The sequence below is a fragment of the Engraulis encrasicolus genome, chromosome 7 (genome assembly GCF_034702125.1).
Source record: "Engraulis encrasicolus isolate BLACKSEA-1 chromosome 7, IST_EnEncr_1.0, whole genome shotgun sequence".
In the NCBI taxonomy this organism is placed as follows: Eukaryota; Metazoa; Chordata; class Actinopteri; order Clupeiformes; family Engraulidae; genus Engraulis; species Engraulis encrasicolus.
The window spans coordinates 3,971,735-3,988,931 of NC_085863.1; the positions used below are offsets into that span (position 1 = coordinate 3,971,735).

At 43.5% G+C, this 17,197-nt stretch overlaps 1 protein-coding gene across 6 annotated transcripts in view; it reads right to left on the reverse strand.

Moving 5' to 3' along the window:
- Positions 1 to 3,218: 3,218 nt before the first annotated feature.
- Positions 3,219 to 17,197, reverse strand: part of ltbp3 (latent transforming growth factor beta binding protein 3) — a 126,756-nt gene continuing 112,777 nt past the window's right edge. For 3 of the 6 annotated variants that reach the window (XM_063202723.1, XM_063202720.1, XM_063202719.1), the window contains 4 exons: positions 12,852 to 13,013; positions 9,109 to 9,234; positions 4,935 to 5,066; positions 3,219 to 3,896 (listed from right to left, as the gene is read on the reverse strand). In XM_063202723.1, the coding sequence (XP_063058793.1) occupies positions 3,745 to 3,896; positions 4,935 to 5,066; positions 9,109 to 9,234; positions 12,852 to 13,013 (572 nt within the window). In that variant the 3' untranslated portion in view covers positions 3,219 to 3,744. Of the gene's footprint in view, positions 3,897 to 4,934; positions 5,067 to 9,108; positions 9,235 to 12,765; positions 12,792 to 12,851; positions 13,014 to 17,197 lie in introns of those variants that run through there. The other 3 variants (XM_063202722.1, XM_063202721.1, XM_063202725.1) reach the window with 2 other exon arrangements.

The following is a 17,197-nucleotide window of genomic DNA, read 5'->3' on the forward strand; positions in this document are numbered from 1 at the left end:
TACGACGTACAGGTCAGTTTAGTATTCCTTAAAATAATGTTCAATATGAACTAGAACTATTTTGTTTATACATGTATATACTCTTCATTTACCCAAACCCCTAACTGATCTTGAATCCATTAATCCATTTCAATTTTTATTTTTAACTGTCTACACCAGAGATAACTTGCCCCAACTCCTCCTTGCTTCTGTATTGCTGACTGTCTGAATAGAGCCTCTTCCTCACTATTCCCAAGAGCCTTCAGCATTCTTTAACATTAAGTTATTCTGATACTACCAATCACTATTTCTTTGACTTTGGATAAAATATTTCTTTCACTCCTGTAATCCCTGTCACTTCACTGCACTGAGGAAATAAGTAGGCCCTTCAAAAGCAAGCTCTATAAAAACAAATGGCAAGCACTTAGTGTAGTGTGGCCAAAGTATCTTAGTCTCTGTGCTAGGCTGTTTTTCATCATGTTTACTGTGAGTGAAACATCTTTCTCCAGAGTTGGCAGACAGTACGGTGAGCAGGATGCGGCCACAGGGCTGATGTGAGGAGCCATTTTCCCAGCGTTCCTCATTTGGTACCTCTCCCAAGGAGGGTGTGAGTTTTAAGCCAGTACATATTTTTTGTTGTTTTGGCAGGGTTTCATTTTCTTTTTCGTGACTGATTTGGTCCACTTTAAGGTTACAGTAGTTTAGTATTCACAGTTGCCAGATAGGACCTTTTGAAGTTTTAGTTACAGATTTATGTAGGAAACAATAAGAGGGTAAAATGTATCTTCCTTGACCTCACCGAGTGCCACCTTCTGTACACTAAACTCAAGGTCAAGGAAAACTTCCGTCCTTCCTTGCTCACTTGCCTGCTTGTGACCTCATGATGATGTCACTGACGACAGAAAATGAATTCAATATCTTGCAAAAGCACAGTTCTAATGTCATTTTTTCATTTGCAATTGGGATGGTGAATTAAATACAGGCTCTCAAAAGTTGTTGTGGCTAGGCTGTTGCCAGGAGGAGGGGCCAGGCCACATGCACAAGTGGAAGACGGGAGTGTGCATATTGGAATGCACCCTATGGCTTCTTCACTGTGAACTCTTCACCATGGATTCATTAGGCCCATATATTTGTTAGCCTGCAAAGACCAAACGTCCCAAAAAAGTAAAATGCAAAAAAGTTACTGTAAAAAGAAACCAGAGCATTGGGATTTGGTTTAGGATTTGACTTCATTCACTTTATTTATCGTCAGTCTTTTTCTGTGTCGTTGTTTGCATGATGGGGTGGGGCTTTTTCACATGTGAACAAACATACATAGTTATTACAGTAACAGTAAACATCAATTGAAATATTATGCCTTCCTACCTCAGCCTCTTTAAGTGAGTACAACTCAAATGATTTGAGCTGTTCCTATTAATTACCATTTTCAAGGCATGGCTCTCCTCCCTGCAAGTGCAATAATACGTATACATGATCTACTAATAAAGCCAAACAAAGCTTTAGTTCACTCTCTAACAGACAACTCTTACCAATGAAGGACTATCGAATCATAACGAGATATTTAAATGTTTGATTACACTTTAATTGACATGTTCTATAAGGGTGACATGTAACCGTCATGAGAATGTCGTGACACACGTCAGGAAGATTGAGACATTATTGTCTGTATGTTTATGACCGTTGTCATAATGTGTCATTTGGTTTTTGGAATGTCAAGTTGACATTGATCGGGTGTCATGACATTGGGTGTCATGACCATAATTCAATAATGTGTCATTAATGTTCTGGACTTGTGTTATGTCGTTCTTATGATGGTGACATGACATCCTTATGTCGAACTTGTCAAATAAAGTGTTACCAAATACATCAAGTATTTTCTTAGTGAACCTGACACAAACCTTGATCCACAATCTACTATAAAAAAACATGGATCAAGATCTTTAAAAAGCCTTATACCGGTCACATGATGTAAAACCACCTTACAGTAACTTATTAAATATTTACACACACTGTACTCTACACTGGGCTGAGGTGTCGTACGTACGTCGTGACATGTTGGAACATGAACACCAGTGATGGGCATGCGAGATTCTGTACTTTACTATCCAGTGGCGCATAGTCCCTAAGCCAGGGGTTCCAAACCTATGGGTCGCCAAAGATCCATAGAGGGTCGCGAAGCCCTCTTGATTTTAAGGGGTTTAATTTTAAATATATATAGCCCATGTTGAATAAATGACAAAGCATTTAACTAATATATGCATGGATGCAACAGAATTTAAGGGCTACATTAAACATTTATTCTATATTTGACCAAAGACGAATTGAGGAATAAAATAACTAAAATGAGTTTTCGCAGGAAACAGAGGGCATCTTGTGACTCCCTCTCGTGCGGGCGCTCGCGCGGTTGGGTCATCAAAGCTTACAATAGTAAAAACATGGGTCCCTGAAGAAAAAGGTTGGGAACCACTGCCCTAAACGACCAGCTTTTACCAGTTCAATTTAGCCAGGTGATTGCCTTGTCTACTAATGACCACCTAGTTGAACTGAACAGGTAAAAGCTGGTTGTTTAGGGAATATGAATATGTGGCACTGGATTGTGAACGAATGAATGCAGGTTGCACATTACTGATAAACACACATCATAAACACCCTGTAATGACACGACTGCATTCATCAATGCTAGCTAGCATTACGAGTAAATAGCTGCTACTACGGCGCAGATCATTCATATTAATCTCAGCCAATGCCAACGCTGCTTTTTCTAATGAACGTCATAGTAAACAAAATGCCAGGTGTAAGCCAAACAAACAACAAAATGTAAAAAAATAATAATTACAAAAATACATCAACATACTGTATGCATTTTGAATCTTGTCTGACCTCTTGAGTTAAAACACTGTGTCAAGGATGGTTTGATATCAACAACCATGTTTCCGTATCAGTAACAGTTTTTCCCTTTTTTACATCACAGATCCTCAGGTCATGTTTGTATCTCACTGAAAAAATGAGTCGGATGAACAAGACAAGGAGACCAGACATACCACTGATAACTGACCTACACTGAAAATAGAGGAGGAGGAGGAGGAGAAAGAGGAAGAGGAGGAGGAGAAGGAGGAGGAGGAGGAGAAAGAGGAGAAAGAGGAAGAGGAGGGGGAGCAGAAGGAGGAAGAGGAGGGGGAGGAGTAGGAGGAGGAGGAGCAGAAAGAGGAGGAGGAGAAAGAGGAGGAGGAGGAGGAGGAGCAGGAGAAAGAGGAGGAGGGAGAGCAGGAGGAGGAGGAGGCGAAAGAGGAGGAGGAGGAGGAGGAGGCACTCTTTGGTGTTTTCCACAAGCGAGCTAAAAAGGGAACAGGCAATGAAATAAAAAAGAAAGTTAAAAAATATACAACATAAGGCCAATTAAGAATGGCTATAACAACTGAGACCATATTACATTTAATAATTAATAAATTCAGGCTTGTGCAACTCTCAGGAGTTAAAAGGGAGAACAAAAAAAACAAATACAATTAACGAAACATTTAAAAATCCGTCAATGGGGAGCCACAGGGAAGGAAGGGCTTCTGTTTTGTATCTGTAGTGTTCGTTCCACATGAGCGTACTCTTCCTCTACATTGTAATGGCAGCATTCCCATGAAAATGTTCCTGTGTGTGTGTGTGTGTGTGTGTGTGTGTGTGTGTGTGTGTGTGTGTGTGTGTGTGTGTGTGTGTGTGTGTGTGTGTGTGTGTGTGTGTGTGTGTGTGTGAAAGTAAACGTCTCTCTGGTGCATCTCAGAGTGAGGCCCTGGCTCGCACACACACGTTGGGTCTCCGGGCGGGCACGAAGCCGTGTTTGCAGTAGCACTTAAAGGAGCCCTTGGTGTTGACACAGCGAGCATTCTTACACGGGTTCACACGGCCTCGATCTGCACACTCATCTATGTCTAGAGAGAGAGAGAGAGAGAGAGAGAGAGAGAGAGAGAGAGAGAGAGAGAGAGAGAGAGAGAGAGAGAGAGAAAGAAAAAGAGAGAGGGAGAGAAAGAAAAAGAGAGAGATGTGAGAAATTGTGTGAGGAAGATTCGTACATCATATGGAATGAGCTAGACCAGGCGTCACCAACGTTGTGCCCGCGGGCGCCAGGTAGCCCTCCAGGAGCTTCTGAGGTGCCCACCAAGGATGTTAATAAACAGTGATGACTACCAGATTTTAGTCACAGTTAATGCTTTTCTTGATTTAAATATGAGATTATTTATTCTTTATAACCTATAAGCAAATTATCATTCAATAATAGTGTGATTTGAGAATGATGCCAAGATATCGGTAGAGGATTTTGAACAAAAGTAGCCCTCGGGTAGCCCTCAGTAGCCCTCGGCTAGCCCTTGGTAGCCCTCAGACCCAGGAAGGTTGGGGACCCCTGAGCTAGACACTGCAACAGGTAGGGAGGAGTGGCTTTCACATAAGAGAGCGATGGCACTTTATTTTAATAGTTCACCATTACAATGGATCTACCACATAACATTAGGCACAAACATGACACATTAAAAAACTAGTAATTCACTCAGAGTGCAGACCTCTGCTGCCAAGGAAGCTGTTTGATACAGTAGAACATTTGACTATGTTACACTAAGTGTTTAAATTGGCTTTCGTGTGGTGGGGGAGCCCTTCACTTGCGGTCAGAAAAACAAATAAATATATATTTTACATCACACCATCAGGCTGATACATGTCTTCTATGAAGTTATTGTCTATACTTAATAAATCAATGTATTACTCAGCTATGACAAAAAAGAAAGGTACCCTTATTCCTTCACCACTGAAATAAATTTCTAAAACATAGGTGGACAGTTAGGCCAGTAGCACACCTGATGCATTGATGCAGCCTACTTTTTCATAATCCTCTCTTGTCAATTGTTACACCATAATTTTTGTCCAAGTCTTTCTGCCTTGTTTTTGTGGAGTTAGAAACTGGAATGTAGTCCTACCGATGCAGCGCGTGCGTGAGTGGTCTGAGCGGAAGCCGGGGTTGCATTCGCACATGGTGCCCAGGTAGGAGGGCACACAGCGGCCGTTGGCACAGCTGCACTCCTCAGAGTCCTCCTCAGAGCTGTCCCCACCTGATGGGGCACAGCACAACACAGGACAGGAGATATGAAGACACGCAAACACAAGACAGGAGAGGAGATATGCATTTACACATTTACAACAGACCGAAATGCACAGGACAACACAGGACAACACAGGACAACACAGGACAACACAGGACAACACAGGACAACACAGGACAGGAGACATCAATACACACAAACACAAACACAAACACAGGACAGCAGACATCAATACACACAACCACAACACACCACAATACAGGGGTCCGTTTCTCGATTCTTGTCGTTGCTAACCGTCTTAAGACCGCCTTAAGACCGTCTTACCATTCCCTTGGATTTAGTGGTGAGCGTCGCTGTCGAGAGAGACTTGAGTCGCTCTTACGATGGACGTTGCTACCGTCGTTAGCAAAGACACTTTCGAGATACGGACCCCAGGACAGGACAGGAGACATCAATACACACAACACAGGACAGGAGACATCAATACACACAACACAGGACAGGAGACATCAATACACACAAACACAACACAGGACAGGAAATGAGATATGAAGACACACAAACACAACACAGGACAGGAGACATCAATACACACAAACACAACACAGGACAGGAGACATCAACACTTAGAGCTGTCCCCACATGATGGGCACAGGACAGGAGATATGTGTTTACACAAACACAACACAGGACAGGAGACATCAATGCACACAACCACATGACAACAGACAGAAATGCACAGGACAACACAGGACAGGAGACATAAACACTTAAAGCTGTCCCCAACACAGGACATAAACACTCAGAACCAGTGGTGTAGTCTACTTTATTATGGTGGGTATACTGTATACTTGAGCATTTTTGAAGTGGCTATACTCACTGTATATATTTGTGCCATTCTAAATAATGGATCAATCAATTTTAAGTGGGTATACTGAAATCAGTAAAATTTAGAAGTGGGTATACTCTGTATACCTTCGTTCTACGTAGACTACACCACTGCTCAGAACTGTCACCTCCAGATGGGGCACACAACCACAACACAGGACAGGAGAGGAGATATGAAGACACACAAACACAACACAGGACAACTCTGCCCTACAAAGCAAAAAGGCAGTAACTGCGTTGTTGTGGAAAATGAGTTACTATGACTTTAATGACATATATATCAAAGTTTAAATTTAAATAAAATGATTCATCTGCATAAAAGGTGGTAATATAAAGTAACAAAACTGCTGCATGTCAATAATCTCCCCAAAACTACTTTACTAGATTGCAGTATCATTTTAAAGTCAATTTACTCAGTTTGGAGCTCTGCGCAGTTACTGCCTTTTTGCTTTGTAGGGCAGCACACAGGACAGGAGACATCAATACACACAAACACAACACAGGACAACACAGGACAGGAGACATCAATACACACAAACACAACACAGGACAACACAGGACAACAACAGGACAACACAGGACAGGAGACATCAACACTTAGAGCTGTCACCTCCTGATGGGGCACACAAACACAACACAGGACAGGAGAGGACAGGAGACATCAATACACACAACCACAACACAGGACAACACAGGACAGGACAGGAGATATGTGTTTACACAAACATAACACAGGACAGGAGACATCAATACACACAAACACAACACAGGACAACACAGGACAACAACAGGACAGCAGATTATAAATGCACACAACAGGACAGCAGATTATAAATGCACATCGCTACATGTAATCTGGCATGTATCATTCAGCACTGCATTTGCTGTATATTTACATTTCATTGGCATTTTTAGAAGAGGACGTCAGGGTGGTGATGCAACCGCAGTTAACTGTTTGTCACTATTGTGTGAAGTTGGTACATTGTACAATTTGTTTCAGTAACATGACTGGATTTGGAATGCATGTTTCTCATGCAACAAGAGTGCACACAATGTTAACTTAATCCGACCATACCCAATAGTGGCATTAGCTGTGATAGCACCACCTGACTGCTGTCTGCTAGTAAACATAGCAGTAGCCCATGTGCAGGCGTGGGAGCGTGTCTATGGTCCCACAGCCCACTGGTCCCACAGCCCACTGTTCCTACAGCCCATTGGTCCCACATCACTAAGATTTTTAACATTATATTTTAGGCCTATTGGTTCTCTTAGTTTAATTGGAAATGTGGGAACATGGAGTTGTAGAGCATAGGGCCTATATTTCAATAATTTCTTAAAACAGTGGGAACATGGAGCAGCAGGAATAAGCTGAGGGCATTGGGCTGTGGGGACATAGAGCTGACCCCGCAGGCGTTATCCACTAGTAAACACGTACTAAACCAGGGGTCTCCATTTAGCCATGTACAGGCGTTATCCACTAGTATCGAAAAAACTTGAGAAAGGCCATACGGGCCGAAACGTTGTTTTCTTAATAAATTGCAGCACGATGGACAAGAGTGTGCGGTATCTTCTTCTAAAAAACTGATCTACCCGCTACCTGCACCTCGAAACCTGCTTTGGTTCCCTCCTTCAAAAGATTTATCCACTAGTAAACATGTACTAAACCAGGGGTCTCCAATTAGCCCATGTACAGGCGTAGTAAACATGTAGCCCAGTGTTTCCCAACCAGGGGTACGTGCACCACTAGGGGCACGCGAGCACACTGAAGGGGGTACTTGGAAAAATGTAATTTCAACAAATGCATGGAGCAAAGTCACACCAGAATAGAAAAAGCGATGTAAAACACAAGTGAGGGAGTACTCGTGGCACAAAAAATGTACCCAGGGGGTACATGAGACAAAAAAGGTTGGGAAACACTGATGTAGCCTACTAAACCAATTAGCCCATGTGCAGGCGTTGTAGTAAACACAGGGCCTTGAACCGTTATTTTTTTTCAAACGGTTCGTTCCGAACAGAACCGGAATTATTTCGTTTCCGGTTATGTGTTCCACCAATAAATTGATCTTCCCGAACCGGTTAGAACAAAAAAATATTGTTCCCGGAACGGTTAATTTCATTCCTGTCAGCCGATTACTCCCCATAGGCCTAACTGACGTTAAGTAACCATGAACGACGGAATTGCAAATGAGCCTACATTCCAAACTGTTTATTCAAGCGGATGAAAAGAATATCCTTCAGAATTTTGTCATTCAGGGACGACCTAAGCGGAGAAGCAGAGAATAAACCTCATCATGGGGACCGCTAAGACGGACATTGTGAGTTTGTGCATATTTGAAGCGTACATGGATGCCCAATAACGCAGAACATTCTCAGTGTGCTTTAAACGCGCTTCTCTGCAATGTCTGACAATGATGCAATGGAAACTTTGCCCTTTTGTATGACAGTGGTTTCTCTTATTTAAGATGTGGAGTGGAGACTTTTTAAGCTCTCTCTCTCTCTTCAGTCAGAGAATGTCTGATGTCACACAGGACATGAACCTCAGCCGTCATGGTAACGTGCGCAGGAAAATAATTAGTTTGAGGAACTGTATTAACCGGTATTAACCGTTACCATAATTTTTAAATAAGTGTTCCTGTTCCGGAACATAAAAAATAATAAAGTTTCCGGTTTCGTTTCTGTTCCCTGTAAAATACAAAAGTTCCCGGTTTTCGTTTTCATTCCTTGAACCGGTTCAAAGCCCTGAGTAAACATGTACTAAACCAGGGGTCTCCCATTATTTTCCCCCAAGGGCCAAATTATGTAGCACAAATCAGGCTGAGGGTAAAACAGATTTCCTGAGCGTATGACCACAGATAGCATACGTATACGTTTTTTTTTTTTCTTTTTTAAATATATTGTAAGGGTCTTTTTATGCCTTTATTGACAGGATAGTATGAGATGGTGACAGGAAGTGAGTGGTAGAGAGAGATGGGGGAGGATTGGGAAATGACGGCCGGACAGAATGTTTGGCCGGACAGAATGTTTGCTATGCGCGGGCCGGATTTGGCCCGTGGGCCGCAATTTGGAGACCACTGTAACATACACATACAGACTGTTGCACATACTGTACAGTACACAGGATAATGTTAGTTAGTGGACCTCCTAGAATGGAAGGTATACATACGTAGCTGCCACTGGGTGGCGTGGTGCGGATTGTCACCTGGGTTGTAGTTGGCAAAGACGGCTTGGAAGTCGCCCTCCCCATCCGACTCTGTCTCCAGATGGATCTCACACAGCCGGTTAAACAGCACTAGAAATACAAATGAAGGGTTTATTTGCATAACGGTGTATCTCCATTTTGTAGAATGTTGGGAAATGGACATTTTTGTATTGGGTATTCCATTGAATTGCATTGCAAAATGCATTTTATATAGGTTAAAAAAGTATGTTCTCTGAACATAGCCCCCTGAACAGTAATTTTCAATAATAAAATTAAAAAAATGGAGATACACGGTTTTGCAAATAAAAATAAACCCTTCAAATATAGAAAAAAAAACTTGTTTGAAGTTCTGGTAAAATCAAAAGTGATATATCCAATATAGCAGCACAGGACTAAGTCAAATAAATCATAACATGTGTAAAACCAAAATTGAATAATATTTGCACATAATAAAATCACACAGGTGACATATCCTTATTAGGGCTGGGAGGACATTAACACGTTAATTTTGATTAATTAATCACGCAAGTTGATTAATAAATTAACGCGATTAAAAAAATAATCACAGTATAATATATTAGCCACATACAGGTTCTGGATTAGACCAGTGGAGGGCAGAATTACGCCTGATGGTGAACAGCCTGCTGAAATTGAGAAGAGTTCTCTCTTCTTTTAAAAATGAATAATATTTTTAGATGAAGCTTATTTATTGTAATTATTCAAAATCCATGTGATTTTTTTTTTTCACTGTTCTTAAGTCAGATATTTAAATGCGATTAAAATGCGATTAATGCGATGAATTAATTCCAAAGCCTATGAGTTAATTCGATTAAAATTTTTAATCGAGTCCCAGCCCTAATCCTTATTGTAGGCCATTCCCTACTTTTACTTTTACTTTTACAGTTATTTCTGCAGTTTACTTTTAATGTTCTTGCAGTCATGGCCTTAAGGATATGGGCTTTAGATCAGAGGGTTTCCAGATCAAATCCCACTCTTCCACTCCCAGCAATCCATGGCTGAACTGCCCCTGAGCAAGGCACATAACCACACACTGCTCAAAAGACGGTAACCATAGCAACCCTGTCCATAACCATAGCCCCACACTGCTCCAAAGACTGTAACCATAGTCAACCCTGTACATAACCATAACCCCACACTGCTTTAAAGACTGTAACCATAGTCAACCCTGTACATAACCATAATGTAACCATAGCAACCCTGTCCATAACCATAACCCCACTCTGCTCCAAAGACTGTAACCAATACCCTGTCCATAACCATAACCCCACTCTGCTCCAAAGACTGTAACCAATACCCTGTAAATAACTAAGTTGCTTTGGATAAAAGCATCAGCCAATTGTAAAATAGGCCTAATGTAATATTTTTGTTTAAATAATAATCATGTACATTAAAAAATACATTTAATGAAATCACATGCGTTTGTGAGCAGTTCTTACGATCTATATTATTTCTCTCATAATTCATGCACATGATTATATAATACCATATACTCTACACAGAAACTACTGTTTCACTCAGCACACCATTGCAGTTTACTGTCAAAGTTGTTCTGGTGTAATACCCTGTCATCAGCAGCAGGGGTCAGCACAGGAACATGTTCATAATGCTACGGTATGTAGATACTGTATTCATCAGCGTTCCCATTCAGAATGACATCAAAAGTCTTACCCGCTCCGGTCCAGGCAGATACTAAGTTGACACAGTGCAAATTCCACCCGCCCATTTCTTCTCTCCACAGAGCTGGAAGACTGAATGAGTGAGTCCTCTACCAGGCCCATACTCAGGGGCCACACCGATTGTCAATTTGGTACCTGTAAGATAAATCATTCGTTGCATCACTGATGCAGTCAATTCCAGTATCCTAAAATGAGCATGACTTTTAAAATTTGCCCCACTAAACTCTTCATTACTCTTCATTCTAAAACCCCGCTAGTCTCTTGAAGGGGCATAGCAGCTTGTAGTCATGGCAGCTTAGCCCTTCATAGGGCAAGTGACTATATTTGATCACTTCCGAAATACTTGCACACTTATCACAAATGCCCCTGCCATGCCTCTCTACAAGGGTGTGCAACCAAGTGCGTTATATCAGATTATTATATGGTTGTGACGTCATCGGTCGAATGCTCCATTCATTTCAACGGGGCTCCCCAACGTTCGCACGTCTGTTATGTAAGGGTTAACGTTCGGCTAGAAGGTCGCTACCGTGGAATAGCAGCACGACAGAGAGAATCTTTAGACCCCGACGCGGAGCGGAGGGGTCTTGTTCTCTCTGAAGTGCTGCTATTCCACAAAGCGACCGACTCGCCGAAAGTTAACCCGCTTATTATATGGATATACTTAAATGATTCACACATGCGGGGACATTTCTTTAGACCTATTTAATGTTAAGATTGTTGCTGCGCAAAACAAAACAGTGCCGTTGTGGAACACCGCTAGGCAACAGTTAGGTAGGCTAGCCAGGACAACAGGTGTTGTCTATCACAGCAGCTGATTAGAGTGACAAAAGACCGGACCCCCTGCGGAGTGATATGAAACATTCGCTTTAGCCACTGACTTGTATACAAGCCAGTGGCTTTAGCAGTGAACGTCTTGTTGCCATTGACAGCGGTAGCCAGGACAACGGGTGCTGTCTATCACAGCAGCTGATTAGAGTCTTGTTGAAAAGTCGCTTTAGCAGTGAAAAGTCTTGTTGCCATTGACAGCGGTCTGTTATAGACCAACCCGTCCGTTATCGAAAAATAACAGACGTCCGAACGTTGGGGAGCCCCGTTGAAATGAATGGAGCATTCGACAGATGACGTCACAACCATATAATAATTTTCGATAACGGACGGGTTGGTCTATAACAGACCGCTGTCAATGGCAACAAGACTTTTCACTGCTAACGCGACTTTTCAACAAGACTCTAATCAGCTGCTGTGATAGACAACACCTGTTGTCCTGGCTACCTAGCTGTTGCCTAGCGGTGTTCCACAACGGCACTGTTTTGTTTTGCGCAGCAACAATCTTAACATTAAATAGGCCTAAAGAAATGTCCCCGCCATGTGTGAGTCATTTAAGTATATCCATATAATAAGCGGGTTAACTTTCGGCGAGTCGGTCGCTTTGTGGAATAGCAGCACTTCAGAGAGAACAAGACCCCTCCGCTCCGCGTCGGGGTCTAAAGATTCTCTCTGTCGTGCTGCTATTCCACGGTAGCGACCTTCTCGCCGAACGTTAACCCTTACTTAATCAGGAGAGATCAGGCTTTCACACAGATATTGACATCATGACATTTGACCAATCAGCAGTGGCCTGGAGCCTGTCAAACTTTTTTTTCACTCAAGAGCTGAGATATATGTGTCCTATAAAGGGTTAGAACCTAATGTCATACAGTATTGATCCCTGAAGAAACTCTGAATGTCTTCACCTTATCAGTCATCTCAAGGACACACGGCCACCCTCTCAGTGTTGACCCACCTGAGTTCCTCTGGTCCTCAGGGATTCGAACCTGCAACCCTCTGATCTTAAGACCCACCTCCCCAGCCATTACGACACGGCCGCCCCCTGTCCTCTCAGTGCTCTGATCACTCACCTGAGTTCCTCTGGGGGTAGGGATTCGAACCTGCAACCCTCTGATCACTCACCTGCGTTCCTCTGGGGGTAGGGATTCGAACCTGCGACCCTCTAGCCATTACGTCACTCACCTGAGTTCCTCTGGGGGCATGTGCGGCACTCTGGTCCCCAGCCGCGGCCGTAGTGGCAGCAGCACTGGGAGTAGGTGTAGACATAACCGCTACGGGGCACGCTGCAGATCAGACCCTCGTCCACCTCCTGGAAACACACGTCCTTATGGGCCGCCGTGCGGTCTGGAGACGGCAGAGGAGGAGAGGAGGAGAGATCAGAGGAGAGGAGAGGAGAGGAGAGGAGAGGAGAGATGAGATGAGATGAGAGGAGAGGAGAGGAGAGGAGAGGAGAGGAGAGGAGAGGGGAAGGGGGTGAGGAGAGGAGAAGAGTGGAGAGGAGAGGAGAGGAAAGGAGAGGAGAGGAGAGGAAAGGAGAGGAGAGGAGAGGAGAGGAGAGGAGAGGAGAGGAGAGGAGAGGAGAGGAGAGGAGAGGTGAGGAGAAGAGAAGAGAAGAGAAGAGAAGAGAAGAGAAGAGAAGAGAAGAGAAGAGAAGAGTCGATAAGAGAAGAAAAGATGGATGAATAGGGGAAGAGCATCAAAGGAAGAGAGGAGAGGGGAGGAGAAGGAGAATGAGAGGAGATGAGATGAGAGGAGAGGAAAGGAGAGGAGGATTGGAGTAGAGAGGAAGAGGAGGAGAAAGGGGAGGAGAGGAGAGAAGAGAAGAGCAGAGGAAGAGGCAAGGAGAGGAGAGAGGGGAGGAGAGAACAGAAGAGCAGAGGAGAGGGGAGGAGAGGAGAGGAGGAGGAGAGGAGAGGGAGATGAGAAGCGGAGAGGAGAGGAGAGGTGAGGAGAAGAGAAGATAAGAGAAGATGGATGAATAGGGGAAGAGAATCAAAGGAAGAGAGGAGAGGAGAAGGAGAGGAGAGGAGAGGAGAAAAGAGATGAGAGGAGGAGAGATGAGAGGAGAGGAGAGGAGGATTGGAGTAGAGAGGAAGGGGAGGGGAGGAGAGGAGAGGAGATGAGAGGAGAGATGAGAGGAGGAGAGATGAGATGAGAGGAGAGGAGAGGAGAGGAGAGGAGAGGAGAGGAGAGGAGAGGAGAGGAGAGGAGAGGAGAGGAGAGGAGAGGAGAGGAGATGAGAAAAGAGGAGAGGAGAGGAAGAAAAGAGAGAAGAGGAGAGGAGAGGAGAGGAGAGGAGAGGAAATGAGAGAGAGGAGGAGAGAAGAGAAGAGCAGAGGAAGATGAGGAGAGAAGAGGAGAGGAGAGGAGAGGAGAGATGAGGAGAGGGAAGGAGAGATGAGGAGAGGAGAGGAGAGGAGAGGAGAGGAAAGGAGAGAGAGGGGGTGAGGAGAGATGAGGAGAGAAGAGAGGAGGAGAGGAGAGAAGAGGAGAGGAGAAAAGAGGAGAGGAGAGAGAAGAGGAGAGGCTAGCAAAGTAAGATCAGTAGATCAGTCTATCCCTCCTCCATTGTCACTGACAATTGAGACACCTCTTTGTCTCACGTGAAGCCACACAGCAACACACAAGTGTTAAGGCACATTAGTGTTAGAGATAGAGCATTGAGACTGGCTCAGTGTCTGTGAAGAGTAGACCGTCCTCCATGCATCCCATGCTATCATGCCAAAGTGTTTAGATGCAAGCAACTGGACTTCCTCCTGGAGAGCGATTCACATCACGACATGCGAGACACATGTGAGACACTCTGTGTTGTGGAGAGGGGAGTGGTCTGGAGAAGTATAGCCGAAGATTGTCAATATAGTACACCAAGATAAAGTGTAGCACGGATCCCCAATGCAACAAAGTGGGATCAAGCTCCTAATTAAAGTCTCCTAATTAAAGGGGCGTGACTTTCCAATAGAGCTCCCCTCATCCTCCTAGTCTCCTAAAGGGGGGCCTCGCTGCCATACGATGGCAGATTAGAAGCTTATGTCAAAATTGATTTCGGAAGAAATTCCTTACAAACCGTCTCCTCCATATCTATTGACTACTACCGGTACTATAACCAGAGAGAGTAGAGAGAGAGAGGTTCCATTGGCCCATTGTTTCCGGGTTCTACTATTGCAAGGGGGGAAATCCCCCTTTAGGCAGACCTAGGCAGACCTAAGGACTGTTCTATTCAATGCTAGGAGTATTATGACACGCCCCTTTAGGCAGACCGGAACCTGGTCATGTTAGGTGCCCATAGCAACCTATTAAAATGGCATATCTCTATACACTTAAAGAATCTCTGGTATAACTACTCTGCCTCCCCTGATACTGCACATCCACCAGGCCACTGATGAGGCTCTCCGAGTGAGGAACTAAACATCTATCAAGTAGTCCAGTTGCTTACATCTAAAGGCTCTGAATATTAGCATTGGAGTTGGCAGTGAAGTCGATTTTGACTTGACTTTTTCAAGAGTTGAACGTTATGAGTAGTAAGATCCATGCCGAAGAGGTAAAAGGAGTGTTTGAACACAGACGTATAAAACATGCCATGATCCTCAGGCCCCAGTGGCCATCACAGACAGGACAGGGCCGGATTAATGCACAGGTTAGATATGGCTGCAGCCTAGGGCCCCCCACCACAGGCTAGATATGGCTGCAGCCTAGGGCCCCCCACCACAGGCTAGATATGGCTGCAGCCTAGGGGCCCCACCACAGGCTAGATATGGCTGCAGCCTAGGGGCCCCCACCACAGGCTAGATATGGCTGCAGCCTAGGGCCCCCCACCACAGGCTAGATATGGCTGCAGCCTAGGGCCCCCACCTGCCAGGGGGCTCCTGATTAGCCAAAAGTGAAAAATTGTGTAATTGTGACAAGATGCAATATTGAAAAATTATGAATGTGTTGTGTTGAGTACAGTTGGTAGACATCTTGTTTTATTTTTATTATATTGTTATGGTTTTATTGCATAATTTTATCTCTACATCCATTTTAATCTTTTCTGTTTTGTCTGTGTCCTGTCTGTTAAATTGTAATGTGTGCTGCCGCCTTGGCCAGGGCTCACTTGAAAAAGAGAATTTTATTCTCAATGTGATTTTATTCCCTGGTGAAGTAAAGGTAAAATAAAATAAAATAAAATAATAAATGTTGTCCGTAATGTGTAGCTCAGACCCCCATGACCCCCCGAGACCCCGAGGGCCATCATGACCCCCATGACCCCCAGACCCCGATGGCCATCATGACCCCCATGACCCCCAGACCCCGATGGCCATCATGGAAGATCATGGAAGATAAGATAAATAAATACATTCATGACTATTCTGTATAAAAATACCAGCTGCCTCAGAATTCCTTATTGTAAGTTGTGTGAAGCTTTGAATTGCAATTGAACTTACAATAAAGATTTAAATTAACTTGGAATTCTGAGGCAGCTGGTAAACTTAAAATTTCAAGTTAAACCATGCTGTTGCCATTGCAGTGTATAGGAGAATAACTTAATTATATAAGTTATCATGACTTATCACTGATATTATTTTTTACATTGATGGTTACATTTCTAGTAGTATCTGGCAACCCCAGATGTCCAGGTGGTTTTGATATCTCCAATTTTTATACATGTTTTTAATCACACTTTAATGTCAGTCCATTGATATTGCTTAAAATCTGAAGCATATCCCCCCATTCTGGTTTTCTGACAAATCGCACCCTGCTGCGTAAATGTTTTCTGAATCTGCTAATCCTCAATAGCATTACAGCATTGTGGAAAGCTACACCTGCCAATGCATCTGGACACATCATCAGTGGTGCTCCTGGAATCACTGCAACGGGTGTTTGCAGTCTTTCAACATCATACGCACTGCTGCCAGATTGGGCGGGTGCCCACCCATTTGGGCTACTTTGGATTAGCGTCTGCGGGTAAAAATTGGGGAAATTGGCCATTTGGCGTTTTTTTCAGCCGTTTTGGGCTCATAGAAGTCAACGTAATTTGTTGAATTTGGGCGGAATTTAGCGCAATTTGGCGTTTTTTCAGAAGCTTTTGGGCGGGATTTTGTCAGACACATCTGGCAACACTGATCATACGTACATCCAGACCAGACGCTACCTACTCCAACTCCTCGCTTCTCTCTCTTGACACATCCATTCAAGCCATATTCACAAGTTAGAGAGATACTGTGTGTGTGTGTGTGTGTGTGTGTGTGTGTGTGTGTGTGTGTGTGTATGTGTGTGTGCGTGCGTGCATGTGTGTCTTTGTAGGCTGTCATTCATCCATCTAATGTTACTTGTATTCACTGGCTCGTTATACGCTTGGTTTTCTTTCAAGATTGTTCATCTCTTGATGTATGTACAATGAATGCACTTTTACTTAGTTTTTGTTTTTGTTTGTTTGTCTTTTGTTTCTGTTTTTGTGTCTTTGTTTCCAGTTTCTGTTGTATTAATGAGAAAATGTTAATAAATAAACAATAATAAAAAAAAAAAAAAATGTTCATCTCTCATCTAATAAA